Consider the following 15,372-nt stretch of genomic DNA (forward strand, 5'->3'; position numbering starts at 1 on the left):
TAAACTAAGGGAGACCTTACATTAAACTAATTATTTTGTCTCACTGAGGATAAGGAGTGGTTTGCCAAAAGAGTGTTCACAAATACTCATTCTTTGTCCTCAGTATGCTGTGCTCTGTTTTGAGGCCAAAAATGTCTCTGCATGGTAAGGATTTTATGGAACTTTGTAGGTTTTCTGATGTGATTGATTCAAGGTTGCTCTGAAATGAGGAAATACTACGATAGGGATTATGGAAGTTGTGTCAGGAGGTGATCTTTATGCACTGTAGAGTTACTGCTGTGTGTCAGTTCCATAGTTCATTTCCTAATACACTGCTTTTATCTCAGGGAGGAAAATTAACAAATAGTATAAAATGAAGGTTCAACAACTCAGTTTTTTACCTTAATTAATGAAAAAATTGAAGTGTCAAGTGGTCAGAGCAAGGATAAATCTACTGTGAAGAAGGAGACATTCAGCATTAGTGTTTAAGAACACAATTGTAATTTAATAGTTAAAATCTCTTTTTAGTAGTAGTAGTTGAGAACATGCTTTTGCACATTTATGAAGGTTGGTTTTAAAACTGATAATCTCTAATAGCCATTTTCTGTTAGGTGTCTGAATAGACCAGTTTTTGGGGAACTAAATTAAGTCTTTGATTAAAATCAGAARGCTTCTCTTGTCTTAATATCAGACATAAGTAAAAAATACCTTATAATAAGTTACAAAGTGTTTATGTGGAGAACTCTAAATGCTGTTTTTCTTAGCAATCCTGAAGTTAGAGGATGTGTAAGTGCATAGCACAATACAGAAAGACAGGGTTAATTGTTCTGTCAAATTCATTGACCTCTCACGTGTGTCGGCATTCCCAGGTTTTGTGTGGCTATAAAGAAGGAAAATTACCCGGATTACATGCCTTCCAGCATATTCTCTGATAGCGCTAAGCAGATTTTCAGGCAGCCTGGGCATACCATTTATCTCCTGCCAACGGTGGTGATCTGCAACCTGCTGCCTTGTGAGCTGGAATTCTACGTGAAGGGTTTGCCCATCAGTGGGACGCTGAAGCCTGGCAAAGAGGCCGCCCTGCACACGGCTGACACAGCCCAGAACATCGAGCTKGGTGAGCYCCCACTCAGGGACCATTTGCTGATYRTCTGTRTAYCTCCAGGGAATGTGCTTCTGCAAGGAACTATGRCACACAACGGAAAAATGAAAAAATAGAAAACGTTTATATGAGGGTTTTGTTGAGTTGCAGGGCTTCTTATTTTTAATAATGAAGGGAATACATTCGAAAAAAACAACCCAGTATTGCCATCATTCCCCCAAGTCTGCCACCTGCCACTTCCAATGTTCCTTGTTCAGTTCTTGTTTTCCCAAGAGTGGCAAATTGAGAGAACAGTGGTAAAGAGGRGAATAAATCAAATAAGTTCATGATGGTTTGGGTGGTTTTGCTCCTTTCTTTCTGACCGAAATAATTGGTGTTGAAAGTATGCATGGAATTATTCAACACTGGCTGGACCTGTGATGCCTACAGCAATAATTAGCCCTAAGCAGGGTTCCTTACTGAACTTGYTTTGCTGTTTGTGTCTTAAATTTAGGGATTTCTTCACGAGATCAGAGTTTACTACACTGGGCAGATTTAAAAGTTAATCATGGTGAGCTCTGAAATATTCAGGAAGATCTAGTTATTAGCAACACCAACTTCAGTGCTTATCAAAAACTTGTGTTTTTGTGTGGGTGATGTTTTATTTTGCTCTGCTTTGTTTTGCTTCATAGGTGTATTGCTAGAAAACTTCCCAATCTGCAAAGAGCTGTTGATTCCTCCTGGGACACAAAACTACATGGTGCGGATGCGATTGTACGATGTCAACAAACGGCTGCTAAATCTSACCATAAGGATTGTGTGTCGTGCTGAAGGCTCTCTAAAAATACTAATTTCAGCTCCATATTGGTTAATCAACAAAACAGGCAAGTTTTRTTGTAATCATGAAGTGGGAAATTAGGATTTCCGGTAGTATTTTGATTTGATTTCTAACCAAATAAAGGTTTTAAACACTATTTAAGAGGAGTAAAGTTTGCAGGAATTAATATTTGTAATAGTGCCAGCAGATACCATTTGATGTGTATTACAGCAGGTAATTTGAGTTGCTGTATTACAGATTTTCAAACATGAACCTCTAAATAATCAGTATACATTAGTTCATTGTTAGAATTTCTGGTTTTCAAAGACTGAAATGTCTTTGTCTTGAGAAGGGAACAGCTCTGAATTGCAGTGAGTCTGTGTGAACTGGCTCTTTCAGGTTTGCACAGATCAATCTCATGACCTGCAGCTGTGAACAGCTGTTTTAAGTAGGTTAGGTGAAGAACTAGAAGGAAAATTCATGTACAATAATGTCTAATACTACAACAAAAATATTTTAGGTTGCTCCTTAATTTGAAATTTTTGCCATTCTCATTTTAATTTGTGCAGAGTTGATATGTGGTTTAATACTCTTTTCTTCTTTACTTAAAGGATTGCCACTTATCTTCAGACAAGATAATGCAAAAACAGATGCTGCTGGTCAGTTTGAAGAGCATGAGCTTGCTAGAAGCCTCAGCCCACTGCTGTTCTGTTATGCTGATAAAGAACAGCCAAACTTGTAAGTAAGAGAGGCAATCAGGAGGAACTTAACAAAGATGAAAGTCTAAAGATGACCTGTTAAATTATTAAGTTTTTTTATACTGTATTGAGCATATTGGATTTTTAGACATTCCCTGCTGAAAGCTCCTTGGTTGTTTAATTCTGTTGTGTCTGAATTTAATCTAAATTGTAGTTTTTGTTTCTTTCAAAAATAAGACACACAAATGCTGTTGTGAYTAATCAGTCTGAAAATTGCTAAGTTTTTTACAGGCCCTGGCCATTGACTCCTGACCAACATATTGAAAGGGCTTATGGCAGAAATGCAGAATGAGTCACTCAAGAAGAGATTTATCATGGCATCAAATGCTTTTATATCCAGATACACATGTTCTTTTTCTATCTAGGCATGTGTTTGATCACCAGCATCATGTTGTTACCTGATCCTTCATTTAAATGAGTAAATCTTTGTGTTTCCTTCTTACCCTTAGTTGCACAATGCGGGTTGGAAAAGGAATCCATCCTGAAGGTATGCCTGGCTGGTGCCAGGGTTTCTCCCTGGATGGTGGSAGTGGTGTCAGAGCCCTTAAAGTGATCCAGCATGGAAATCGGCCAGGCCTTATCTATAACATTGGTAGGTGGGAACATKGGAAAATCCTGTGGAACTCTTGGTGAGGTACATTGTCAGTGGCGCCAGAACAGAACAATTGCAGCAAGGAAACATAGCTTTTTAAAGGCTTTTGAGTGTCCAGAGAAAATTATTAAACAAAAGACAGTATTCTAAGTGGTTTTATATCTTTGTTTTGATTTTTATTAGCCTAAAAARTAGTTTTCAGTTATTTTTAATTTTACTTTGAATCATTGAGTGCTAATAACTGCATTGTCAAACGGTTCTCTCTGATTCTGTGTCTTTATTCCCCCTGTATGTTAATTCCAAGTACATTTTAAATCCCATTCTGGTTAGTTTGAGTGTCTGTGTACTGTAATTGTTCAGCCATATGGTGCTTCTGTGGGTTTTRCTTTGTGGTGCAGGAGCACAGCTTCTGGATTCCTTGTGCTCCTGGTGTACATAAAGCACAAGCAGGTTTAAGTTTCAAATTAAATAGAATCTGGAAGTTACTTCACAGTGATTTTCGGGGAATTTTTCATATGTTTAAAAGTGAAATAATTACTTGCATTGATGTATTTGTGATTGRGAATTATTTTGGGATTTTTTATCTTCAGTTGTTATCTTTAGTATCTAAGTTGGACTTGAGAAATAGAGGGTAACAGATGGCATAAAGTTACATTTACTGTTTAAAATAATTTCCAAAGCAAGGCAGTGGTGTGGCACAAAGAGTGCATCTCAGGAACCCAAGAAAGAACTTGTGTTCTCTGAAATATATTATGGCAGCTGCCTTTTTCTTTTGTGAGTAATAGCTTTATTTTCGCCTTGTTTTCATTACTAGGTATTGATGTCAAAAAAGGCAGAGGCCGTTACATTGACACCTGCATGGTCACCTTTGCTCCCCGGTACCTGTTAGACAATAAATCAAGCTACAAACTGGCCTTTGTTCAGAGGGAGTTCGCCAGAGGTCGGGTAAGAAGCTTCCTGCTGCTGACTTTTTAGTTGTCATTAGTCACAGCATCTGCTCACCAAGAAGAGCAGACATTGTTCTTGGAAATATTGTTGGCTGGTTATGAGGATTTTCCACATTACTCCAACAGCAGCATCCACCTGACAAAAGAATGGCTGTATTTGCATTTGAGAKGTGTGTAGGTTAATAGTGGATTTTTTTCATCAGTGGGATTATTTACTGATTATTTGCTCATTTCTGTTCCCAGGGAGCATCCAATCCTGATGGCTACATCTCCACCCTCCCTGGTTCCAGTGTGGTGTTCCACTGGCCACGGAATGACTATGATCAGCTGTTGTGTGTGAGGCTGATGGATGTCCCAAAYTGCATTTGGTCTGGGGGCTTTGAGGTCAACAAGAACAGCTCGTTCCACATTAATATGAGGTAACTGTGACCTATAAATCTGCACCTGCTGTGTTTTGATGGAAGCAGCTGTTTCACACTGCAGATAATGCAGATCAGAAGTTTACCTATCTTGTACTGTGTTCTTGTTCAGGGACATCCTGGGAAAATGTTACTTCTTAAGAGTTGAAATTACCCTTCAAGGAGCCACGTACCGCATTGCATTCAGYGACACCGACCAGTTACCGCCGCCTTTCCGCATCGACAACTTTTCCAAGGTAAAAGAAACAAACCCCATATTTTTACTTGGTAAAAAAAATAGGAATTCTTCTATATTTATTAGAAGTGGGAGCTAACTTGTATAATGAAGTAAAATGAAAATCTGTGTATTTGTCTGTAATAATTTACTTTTCTGGAGTTCTAGTAAAAATTKGTAGTACACAGCTACTTCATCTTTTTCAAATAATAGTGATAACATTGTGGCTTTCACGAGTGCTTTAAAAATCTTAAAAGGAAGAGAAGTATTACCAATGAGAGTGATGGTTTTTAATCTGTTCTAGTCTTGTAACTTAGATTAGCAGGGTTTGAGATGCTGCTATGGGATTGAAGACATTTTGAACCACAGATGACAGATAAAAGCAAAAATKATGTTTCTCATCCCTTTAAGACTCTCTTTAATTGAGACCTGAATGGAAGAATATGCATATGAAATGACTGGTGGGGGGGCAAGAAGGGATCTGAACGTGTTTTGGTGATCAACTCCTGACAAATGAGCAAATGATAGCAAAAAGTCTGTCTAATGAGCAAATCCTGTATGAACAAACTCCTTCCTCCTTCCTGGCTGTCGCAGGTCCCAGTTGTGTTTAAGCAGCACGGGGTGGTGGAGCCCAGGCTGTCCACYGAGGTGAAGCCCATGACCTCTCTGGATTATGCCTGGGATGAGCCAATCCTGCCTCCCTTCATCATGCTGACCGTGAAAGGAGCAGGCTCCTCAGAAGTTCTCTGCTGCATGAATGACTTCCAAGATAGCAAACAGCTTTACTATGAAAACTTCATCTATATTGCTGCTACATATACTTTCTCAGGGTAATTATGTCTTAGATGGAAATATTTTTTACGTTCACATTAAGCTTTAATTAATTAGAATTAAATTAATATTCTCTTGATGGTTACCATTCAGAAGTTTTTCACATGGAGCTAAAATTTTGTCTACCTTGTAGCTAGCAGAAGAAATGGCAATTTCAGAAATTCTTTGAGAGTCAGTAATTTGTGTATTTTACCTCRTTTGGACATAGTACCTTTTCTTTAGAGCTGCAGCTTGACCCTGTTCATTGTGTCACACAGTGAGAAGGATTTAGCATCTGGCATCTGCTGTGACCCCACTGTGTGGTCTCAGAAGAGCCAGGATATTTGGGGTACTGTCTGGGGTCTTCATTTCTTCCGGTGTATAAAGGACACTTTACCACAATTCACACCTATTTAAAACATGGCTGTGAGATTTAAACTTGCACTAGTTTATATGCTGCTGAAAACAGCTCTGGGAGCTTGATCCAGGGCTTTGTTACTTTCCTCAGTATAAGGTAGAAAATTGTCTTTGTAATTCTCTGTTTTGCCTGTGAAGTTCCTAATTCCAGTAAGATGTAGAAGTCCCTTTTTAGAATGTACTCAAATTGACAGTTTGTCCTGGTAATTCCTAACAAGAGGGAAAAAAATGCAATAGAAATGTTAGTCTGACAGGCTGTATTGGAAGTGTAAGCTTCCAGTTTGAATTTTGGTGCAGATTTAATTCACACTACTAAAGAAGCTGCTACTGCAAACAAACATGATGCTGTTTTCTTGGTGTTCCAGGTTACAGGAGCCCAGTGTAAGACCAGTTACTTCAAATAAGGATGCTGCAAATGCAGAGCTTGTCCTTGATGTTTCTCCAAAGACTCAACGAGTTTTGCTGAAAAAGAAGGTACCAGGACACATTTGATTTATTTTAGTACTATTGGTATGTGCTGAAGTAAAATCAAATGCTGAGAGTAGAAGAACAGAATAAAAAAGTTCTAACTTTTAAAGGGTAGAAAGAGACTCAGAAGTGATGGGTTATTTTGAATTGTGGTGGTGCTTCTGTGTAAGACTTCTATAGGGGTAAAAGTACAGAAAAGGAAATTGGAATAAAGTAGTCAGGAAGATTGTAAATGCCTCCTGGACAGCAGAGTGTGGTAGTTCTGTGTTGGATATTCTCATGAAGCTGTAAGGTAGGACATGCTTACTTTTTGGGAGCATTGTAAGCCARGTCATCTATTTCTGGAGCTCTTAAGAAATAGAAACTGTGTTTAAATGTTGCTGAGATTAAAAAGAGCTTGTAAATGCAGCTCTGCATTTAACTACTGTTGTGTATTCATTGAATATCTGAGTTCAATCAGAAGTCTTTATCCAAACTAGTTCCTAATTCCAATTCAGGGCTCTGAAGTTAAATATATATAAGTCATTCCAAGAATTATAATTCAAAGCCTCTGATAGCAAAACAGAACAAAAATACTTGACCTGTACTGTATTTAAATGTTGAATTTTTCTGCAACAGGAGCCAGGAAAGCGGTCCCAGCTATGGAGGATGACTGACACAGGAATGATTTGCCATGAAGGYTCTTCAGTTCCTCATAACCCCCACAAACCTTCTCCTCGCTCTGAGGACTCCAGTATGATTTTAGACATTGCAGGCCTGGCAGCTGTCACAGATAACAGGTACTGAAATTCCTCAGGAAACTGCTGGGGGTTCTAACCGTGTCTTTAAAAACATACTTCTCTGAATATGGAAAGACATTGTTCTGAAGGCATGTGAAAGAGCTGGATTTTATCTGTTTTTCTAAACAACCAGATACTCACAGATGATTACCTGTATGACTTGAAAATACTTGTAAAACCAAGGCTGATGCATTTTCAGCAGGTGACTGTTGAAAGAGCACTTCAGAACGGAGATTAGRAAAATGAGCTTGAGCAAAATAAATGTTCAGCATTAAGACAGGTGCAGAGTAAAAGTGTTGAGGTGCATCCTCTGAGCAGTGGAGCTTCCCCTGCAGGTATGAGCCCCTGATGCTGAGGAGGCCGGACCGGCGGCGCAGCACGACCCAGACGTGGAACTTTCGGGATGGGAAGCTGACCTGTGGTATCCATGGGCTTGTGGTCCAGGTCTGTACTGATCATGTATTGAATTGGTTTTGTTTGTTGCTGTTATAGATGATAAAGTAATTTGGGCTTAGTATTGAAGTGTACTAAATGCTTTGAGGCAGGTTCAGAATGCGGAGCAAAGCAAACTTGTGCAAACAACTTAAAGTTTATATTTGAATGTTCTTACAAATTTTGAATAGTTAAAGATCTTRCACTATTAATTAGAAATTAGAAAAGTATTTTAGTTTATACCATGATATAGCATTGATCATTTTGTGATCAAGTTGCTGCAGCTTAGTAAGTTACTACTTGGAGCAACCAAAAAATCTTGTGTTGCTGTCTTTATTTGTTGACTCCATAAGGATTCACATTCTCATCTGCAGGTCCAGGGTTCATCTTTTAAAAAGCTTTCTRTCATTTTGGAAAACTTTTCAGGAAGGACTTTCCAGTGTCCCTTGATGATGTGATAGCTTCAGTTGTAAACATGCAGTAGGAATGCTTAATTCCCAYTTAACTATGGTTTACCCACCTAATTATCAATTACTTAATTATCAATCTTGGCTGTTACTTTTTTTTTGGCTGCCAAACTGATTAAACGTGAGTTACCAGAAACTGTACTAATATCAAGTAAAATGCTGCTGCACTGCTCTTCTTTTAGTTCTGAAGAATAAGGAAAGGAAAGTAAAATACAATTTTAAATTAATAGATGTAAATAGTAATCTGAAGTATTTAACTATCACTCAATTACTTAATTTTTTTCCTTCCTCTTTTTTCTTTTTCCAGGCAAAGGGAGGAATACAGGGTCTTCATGATGGAGCTGAAGTTGTTCTAGGTCCTGATACCTCACTTGAACTTTTGGGGCCAGTTCCACCTGAACAACAGTTCACAAACCAAAAGATGAGGCCTGGCTCAGGAGTACTGGCTGTGAGAGTCATCCCGGATGGGCCAACGAGAGTTCTGCAGGTGGCATTCCTTCTTTAACTAGAATCTATTTCCATTATTTGCTTATACTGGAAATACTCTTTTTCTGTATTACATCATTAAATCCTTATGARAAACTGCCTTTATAATGATATTAAGGGGAAGGGAATATCATAAGCCAGGAATAATTGCTACAAAAGTTTTCCTTGTCCTTTTTTTTTAAAGATAATTTTCTATGTTAGGACAATGTAGCTGTTATTTATATACAGGAAGGTGATCGTTGTAGTAAAATTATTTGTTTTCAGATAACTGATTTTAACCAACGTAGAAATGATCGTTCATTCAGTGATGGAGAAGAACTTCCAGTTACAGAACAAGATCTGCGCAAGTTCAAAAATCCAGATACAGAGCAGGAATTAGAAGTAAGATATGACAACTAGTGCTTGTCTTTTTTTATTTTATTTTTCTTTCTATTTCGGGAGGGGGATGTTGGTCAATAACTTCTGATGATGACCTCGTGATATGAACTTGTAGATTTTCCTGCTACAACTTCACATTCTTAGAATTTGGATTAATATGCCTTAACCCTCATGATTCTAAGACTAATTGTCAATGAGCTGTTCAGTGTCTCTGCAGATAAAGATCCTATTTTTTAGGCTCTCTAGATGATACTAAAAAACAATTTCTCTGCAGAAATGTGTATTTAATATCACAGGTTTTTTCAGTGTTAGTTTGCTACTGGTGGGTTTTTTCCCCTTCTTTTCTCAGGTGCTTGTGAAACTGGAAGGTGGAATAGGATTATCWTTGGTCAACAAAGTCCCTGAAGAGCTTGTGTTTGCAAGTCTCACCAGAATTAATGTCCACTACACTCAGCTCTCGACCAGCCAGGTGCTAGAGCTCAGTGTGCATGACATACAGGTATTTGCCWTTTTGAAACAAATCCATTTATTCATGGGTCTTCTTCAGTTTTTTGAGTCATAATAGGTTTGAAAAATGTTTAGAGCTGTGACTGAGATTTTAATTCCTAAATATCACTGGAGTCTCAGTTCTGTTTTCTGTCCCCTGTRTAGGTGGACAACCAACTTATTGGCACCACACGGCCTTTTATGCTCTTTCTGACACCCAGGATGAGTGAGAATGAGCCAATGGACCCTGGGCCTGCTGTGCAAGTCAATGCCATGAAATTTCCCAGTAAAAATGCACTGACTGATATATACAAGGTAAACCACAATATTTTGTTTGTGGCACCATAGGTACTTAGCTTAAATGACCTTTCCTGTTTTTAATTTTCACTGGTAATCTGAATTCAGTGGTTTGTGAAATACACTTTGTTGAATCARTTCTGTGTCTTAAAGGACACAGCATCCACCTTTTCATGTTTGCGGTGTTTAAAGCTGCAGCACAATGATGAACAGGGTAATCAATACGTTTGAAAATGTAACAAATCAGTCCAGATCTCTGTCTGTCCATATCTGTGACTTTACTTTTCAAGGTAGTTATTCTCTCCTGAGAATTGTAGCACAATGAACCTGAATATCTCTAATTTGCTCTTCAAGAGTTGAGTACAAGATTATAAATTCTCTCTATAAGCTGTTACCTTGCAGTGTAAACCCTGTTCTCTGCACTGCAGCTGTTTGAAAATGTTGCTTGAAAATTTATCCACCAACTGTGGTATGTACTGTGAGGGCAAAACTGCATTGGTTGTCAAGACTTACTTTCTCACTCGGAATCTTCACACATGTATTTTGACACTGTTTTGACAAACCACTGATTTCCATGTTGGAAATGAAGCTATGATTTTAAAGCGTTATGATTAGGTAATAAAGCACACCACCTTACAGAAAATAGAAATAATCATCACTAGTTGTAGATAACTTGAAGTGAAAGAATCTACCAAAGACATTTGGAAGGTGTGAGTCTTGCAACAAATCCATTATAGTGAAAATATTCCATTGAAATAGAGCACATTGTCCTTTTTATTAGCTTACATGGATTATATTTCTGGTATTAATGCTGTAAACTGAGACTTGTTTATCTCTGTAGCATCTGATGATCACTGCCCGAAAGTTCACGGTTCAAATTGAAGAGAAACTGCTTCTGAAGCTATTGAGTTTCTTTGGCTACGACCAGTCAGAATCAGGTGTGGTATAAAATTGCACAGCCCAGTTTTACAGTGTACAGAAAGTATTATGATCCTTGTATATAATATAAGTAGAAAACACCAGCACACTCTTGGCTGTTTGGGATGTGCCACTCTTGAAAAGAGCTGGAAATGCCTCAGTGGCCCCTGTGAAACTGTTCATGGGTGTTGTGACTGTTGCAGAGCTCAGGTGATGGCCCAGGAGCAGTCTGTCTCTGGAAAGAGTTCAGTATTCATTTTCAGTTCCTCTATCTGGATTCATCTGAAYTGGGATAAAAGAAATTGTGTTATTAATTTAGCAAGCCACTTTGTTTAGTGATTTGTTTAGTTTGTTTATTTAACCCAGGGCTAGAAGTGGGATTTGTGTTAATTTGTTCCTTGGGCAGTTCCTCTTGCTTCMCTGCAGGAAAATTTTGTCTGTCTGACCTTTGTTGTGGCATCCATACCCCTGGATTTAATTGTAATGTGAGTTTTCTTTCATTCAGTGAGGCAAGACAGACCTTTTCAATCTTCTGATCTCATAGATTCTGTTCTAATCCTCGTATTTTAGTGTTTATCTGTGCTTTGGAAACTTTCTGAAATGTTTGCTTTGGAGTGGCAATTGAAAAAGTCACTTCTATTATGCAGTAGCCTGTGTACTGTTACATAATAACTGTCACAGGAAAAGAACTATTTTTGGCATGATTCCAAATGGGGCCAAGCCCACAAATGATGCTCCAGATTTGTGTTTTGCTAATCCACAGAATCCTCTGAATTGTCTCTGGAAAAATAACAGTATTTCATTTCATGTAAGACTTGCAAACTTARATCTCTAGTGATGAGGAACAAGGAAAAATTCTGAGTTTTGCCCTTAGCCTTTTAACTAATCTGCTCTTTGTTCTYGTTTACTCTTGCTTTTGCTGTTTTTCTGTTTCCTTACTTACTGTACATTTATCCATTGATGCWGATGATGTCATCCAAGATTCAGACAAAAATGATTTTCTCATTTACWGTCAGCATGTTTAATTGTTCATAAGTCTGAGTCCATAAGACTTGGTCATGTTTTGTTTTTCCCCACCTCCTCCACCACCCAGGTGTTCTTAAAAATAACATGAGCCTGTTAATATTGCCCAAATTAGACTTGCTCTCTGGGTTAAATTGATTTATTGAATGTCTTCCATGTAGACATTTTGTSCATTGTGCAGTGATAATTGAAAACTTACTTTGTACGTTATATTCTTAGTTGAGTGTGTAAGGAATTACAGAGAAAGCAGAGAGAGGAAAACAGACTGTAATAGCATGATTGCACAGTAGGAAACATTGCATGGTCATGTGTTATCTCCTTGTTTCTGTGTGCTGATAAAGATAAATTAGAAGTGAGATTAAAAGCTCAAATAACAGGTTTTAGAGATACAGAGGATCTGAGAAAAATTCTTGAGCCTCAGAGGTCAACTTCGTGTCACAAGGCATGAGTAATTTTGCTGGCTACACCAGCAGTCACACATACTTTTTATTTGTACAGAGAATTGTTAACTCTTAACAGAGTGTGCATTCCTAACCCCATATTTATTTATCTTTCATTGGTTCTGATTCCTGTGTTTTGTCTGGATGCAGAGGTTGAAAAGTATGATGAAAACCTCCACGAGAAGGTTGTTGAACAAGGTGGGGGACAGAAACGATACTACTTTGAAAATCTGAAAATCAGTGTGCCTCAAATYAAGTTGAGTGTCTTCACTTCCAACAAACTCCCTTTGGATCTCAAGGTACAGCAATGCATTCCCAGAGTGGGCTTCAAGTAGAGGGGAGTAAAGGGAACAGGAGCTTTAGCTCAATAGTGTTGGTTTCCATTTACTCTTGCATTATCTAAATTACAAATAATAGAAGTTCCAGCAACTTCTGACATTTAATTTGCTTCATTTCCAGTCTCTTCTGTAACAGTCCTTTGTTTTTGTGATTTCAKTTGAAGCACAGCCAATTGGACCTAATGACTCACTGCTTTGCAAAGAGTCTTAGTTACAATAATGGAAATGTAAAGATCTTGAAGAGAATAACTATCATAAAATAGAAAGTTATTCAACTTAGCAGAAATACAGGGTGACTCTGAGTGTTTTCATAAAAAAATGTTGTTTCATTGGAATTGGAGAATTTGTRTGAGCACTATTCAATATGGTCCAAAATTAAAGTGAATTGAGTATGAACTTCAAGCAAGTGGGAAATCTGGTCTTTTTCATACAGTAATAAAATTGGCACAGTTGCTAAGTGAACCAGGGATTCCAGATTATAGCAAAAACATTATTTCATCCAGTGTTCCCAGATTGTGTGTCAGGACTTTCTTGGACTCAATAAAGTGGCAGCAGTCAGTTACCACTTGAAAAATGATTAATATTTGAGTCAGAAATATTTCAGTTCCCTTTGAGCTAATACAGCTGCTTTCTTCCAATGTGAGAGAGCTGAAACAAAACCAACCAACCAAACCACAAAAAACCCTTCCCTATTGGGGAGCAACTGAGCTGCTGCCTTTTCAAAAAACCAAAACTTGAGACACCAGCTAGTGTCCTTGATAATAAGGCCATCAGGACGTGCAAGCCTTTAAAGAAGTTTAGTTTTGTGTAATGAGTGTCTATCATGGAGTCTTACCAAGATGATCCAGAGGATGACCAGTCCTGCATTTGTGTATTGCTTTTACCAAATCCTTGAGCAGAGGACAGTTCAATAGCTAGCTGGRATATTCCTTTGCTGTGATAGTCCTTAGCTGAGACATTCCTAGCTATAATATTCCTTAACCATGATATTCTTTAACACTCAGTAACAGCAGCAGTGTCCTGAATGTGTGTTTGCACTTTAGCCACAACACAAAAACCCTTGTTATTCCATTACCTGCAATGCAGAGAGAGGAAGCAGAGTTAGTTGTGAGTGCCTTTAAGAACCCAGCACTGTGCACTCTTCTGTTTGGATTTCCTACCACCCTTGGTATAGGATTGCACATGGATCCATCTTGGCAGCCKCCAGCAGCATTCTCAAGAGAAAACTTGGCATGTACATTTTTCCCCTTAATGTTAATAGTCCCTKCATATTCTGTATATTGACTTTCACAGAAAGAGTTCCATTCAGTTCTGTAGCACAGGAGAGTTCAGGGTAGGAGGSAGAGAATAATAACAGTAGAGCCTTTGTGGAAGTTTTTCTAACTACCTCTAATGTTTCTGGCTTGGACATGGCTGTCTGGTAATTTGGTGTAGACAGATTATTTTTATTAGGTACCAGTATTAACARAGTTGCCTTATATAATATCTGATAGTTAAACAGGAAATTACTTCCTACCCAAGTGAATAATGAGGACTACTCTGGTTGGTCATCCATTTACTAAAAAAATAAATAGCTCTTTTCTTACTTGCAAACTTAACTCAGATCTGTAACTTTCCTTAATTGCCTGCAGATGGCACAAAAACTCGTGTTCCTTATATCAAGCAGCTTTGGTGATTAATGTGTAGATATAACATCAGTGTGAGTCTTCTTGCCTTTCTTCAGAGTGTCTGATGTTGGTGACTGTGAAGATGCCATTATCAAGAACTGAAGAAGAAGGGGACTCATTCTGTCTTAAAAAATTAGTTTTCCTGTAATTTTTTTCCAATTATTTTATTTATGTGTGCATATATTTAGAAGTATAGCTTATCCACCCTAAATATGGGAGTTTATGTATAAATTGTACAAAAGTACAGATGGCCTATGAGCTAATTACAGTCTTAGTTTTCTTCCTTGAAAAATAATAGGAAAAGCTAGTTTAAAGAATTTCTGTATACCACATAATGTTAAGAAATGAGCCTCAGGCTTACAGGAAATTATGTATGTTATTCCAGCTCATCCTGACACTTAATCCCTTCACAGAAGTTCAGCAGGGTGGAAAATAACCAGTTTTGTCAAGGAAATTCATTTAGGGYTGGTTAATTGAACCAATTTAATTAGAACAATATAGCCAAGTTACATATGGAATCTTAGACACATYTTTGTTTGAAATGTTCCTATCAAGTGTGGGAAACAGATTGCAATGGGAATCTTAATGACTCTTGAGTTATTGAAGAAATGCAGTGCTAAGAATTGATCASTGTTCACAATTAAAAGGTTTGTGGGTCATTGCTCTCTGTATCAAAGTGTYCCCACTGCAGTGGTAGAGAGCTCCAGCAGCTTCAGAGAATTTTGGTTTGTTATCCATTTAAAGGTAAATTCACTTGGATGCTGTGAATGAGAAGCAGAGAGAAGAATTACAATGGCAATATCTTTTATTTATTTAGGCATTGAAAAGCACATTGGGATTCCCTCTGATCCGATTTGAAGATGCTGTGATTAATCTGGATCCTTTCACTCGAGTCCATCCATATGAAACTCAGGAGTTCATCATTAATGACATCCTGAAGCACTTCCAGGAGGTCAGTGTGATGGAGATTATGGTGTGGCAAAGGTTGAACTTCTCTTGACTGAGGAGTTCTCCACTGAGGATGTGGGAACTCCTCCCTGACTATTCAGTGTYGGTGTTGTGTTGCTTCTGTGGTATATGAGCAGTATCCCAGAAGGATTCTGAGAATACACTTCATTTGAATATGAARCTATTGTTAATTTTACTGGTATTTGTGTAT

General features: G+C 37.9%; 1 protein-coding gene across 5 annotated transcripts in view; it reads left to right on the plus strand.

The window, feature by feature from the left end:
* The window catches only part of VPS13D (vacuolar protein sorting 13 homolog D), a 95,023-nt gene that overhangs the window by 43,649 nt on the left and 36,002 nt on the right, over positions 1-15,372 (plus strand). For all 5 annotated transcript variants that reach the window (XM_057382853.1, XM_057382856.1, XM_057382854.1 and 2 more), the window contains 18 exons: positions 849-1,096; positions 1,753-1,944; positions 2,489-2,615; positions 3,085-3,227; positions 4,042-4,172; positions 4,418-4,593; positions 4,706-4,829; positions 5,402-5,637; positions 6,400-6,508; positions 7,121-7,281; positions 7,617-7,725; positions 8,488-8,667; positions 8,931-9,047; positions 9,394-9,543; positions 9,696-9,845; positions 10,669-10,765; positions 12,359-12,507; positions 15,031-15,165. In XM_057382853.1, coding sequence (XP_057238836.1) covers positions 849-1,096; positions 1,753-1,944; positions 2,489-2,615; positions 3,085-3,227; positions 4,042-4,172; positions 4,418-4,593; positions 4,706-4,829; positions 5,402-5,637; positions 6,400-6,508; positions 7,121-7,281; positions 7,617-7,725; positions 8,488-8,667; positions 8,931-9,047; positions 9,394-9,543; positions 9,696-9,845; positions 10,669-10,765; positions 12,359-12,507; positions 15,031-15,165 — 2,734 coding nt within the window. The remainder of the gene's footprint in view (positions 1-848; positions 1,097-1,752; positions 1,945-2,488; positions 2,616-3,084; positions 3,228-4,041; positions 4,173-4,417; positions 4,594-4,705; positions 4,830-5,401; positions 5,638-6,399; positions 6,509-7,120; positions 7,282-7,616; positions 7,726-8,487; positions 8,668-8,930; positions 9,048-9,393; positions 9,544-9,695; positions 9,846-10,668; positions 10,766-12,358; positions 12,508-15,030; positions 15,166-15,372) is intronic.

Source organism: Malurus melanocephalus, unplaced genomic scaffold, assembly GCF_030028575.1.
Source record: "Malurus melanocephalus ecotype Western Australia unplaced genomic scaffold, MMel_1.1 scaffold_590, whole genome shotgun sequence".
In the NCBI taxonomy this organism is placed as follows: domain Eukaryota; kingdom Metazoa; phylum Chordata; class Aves; order Passeriformes; family Maluridae; genus Malurus; species Malurus melanocephalus.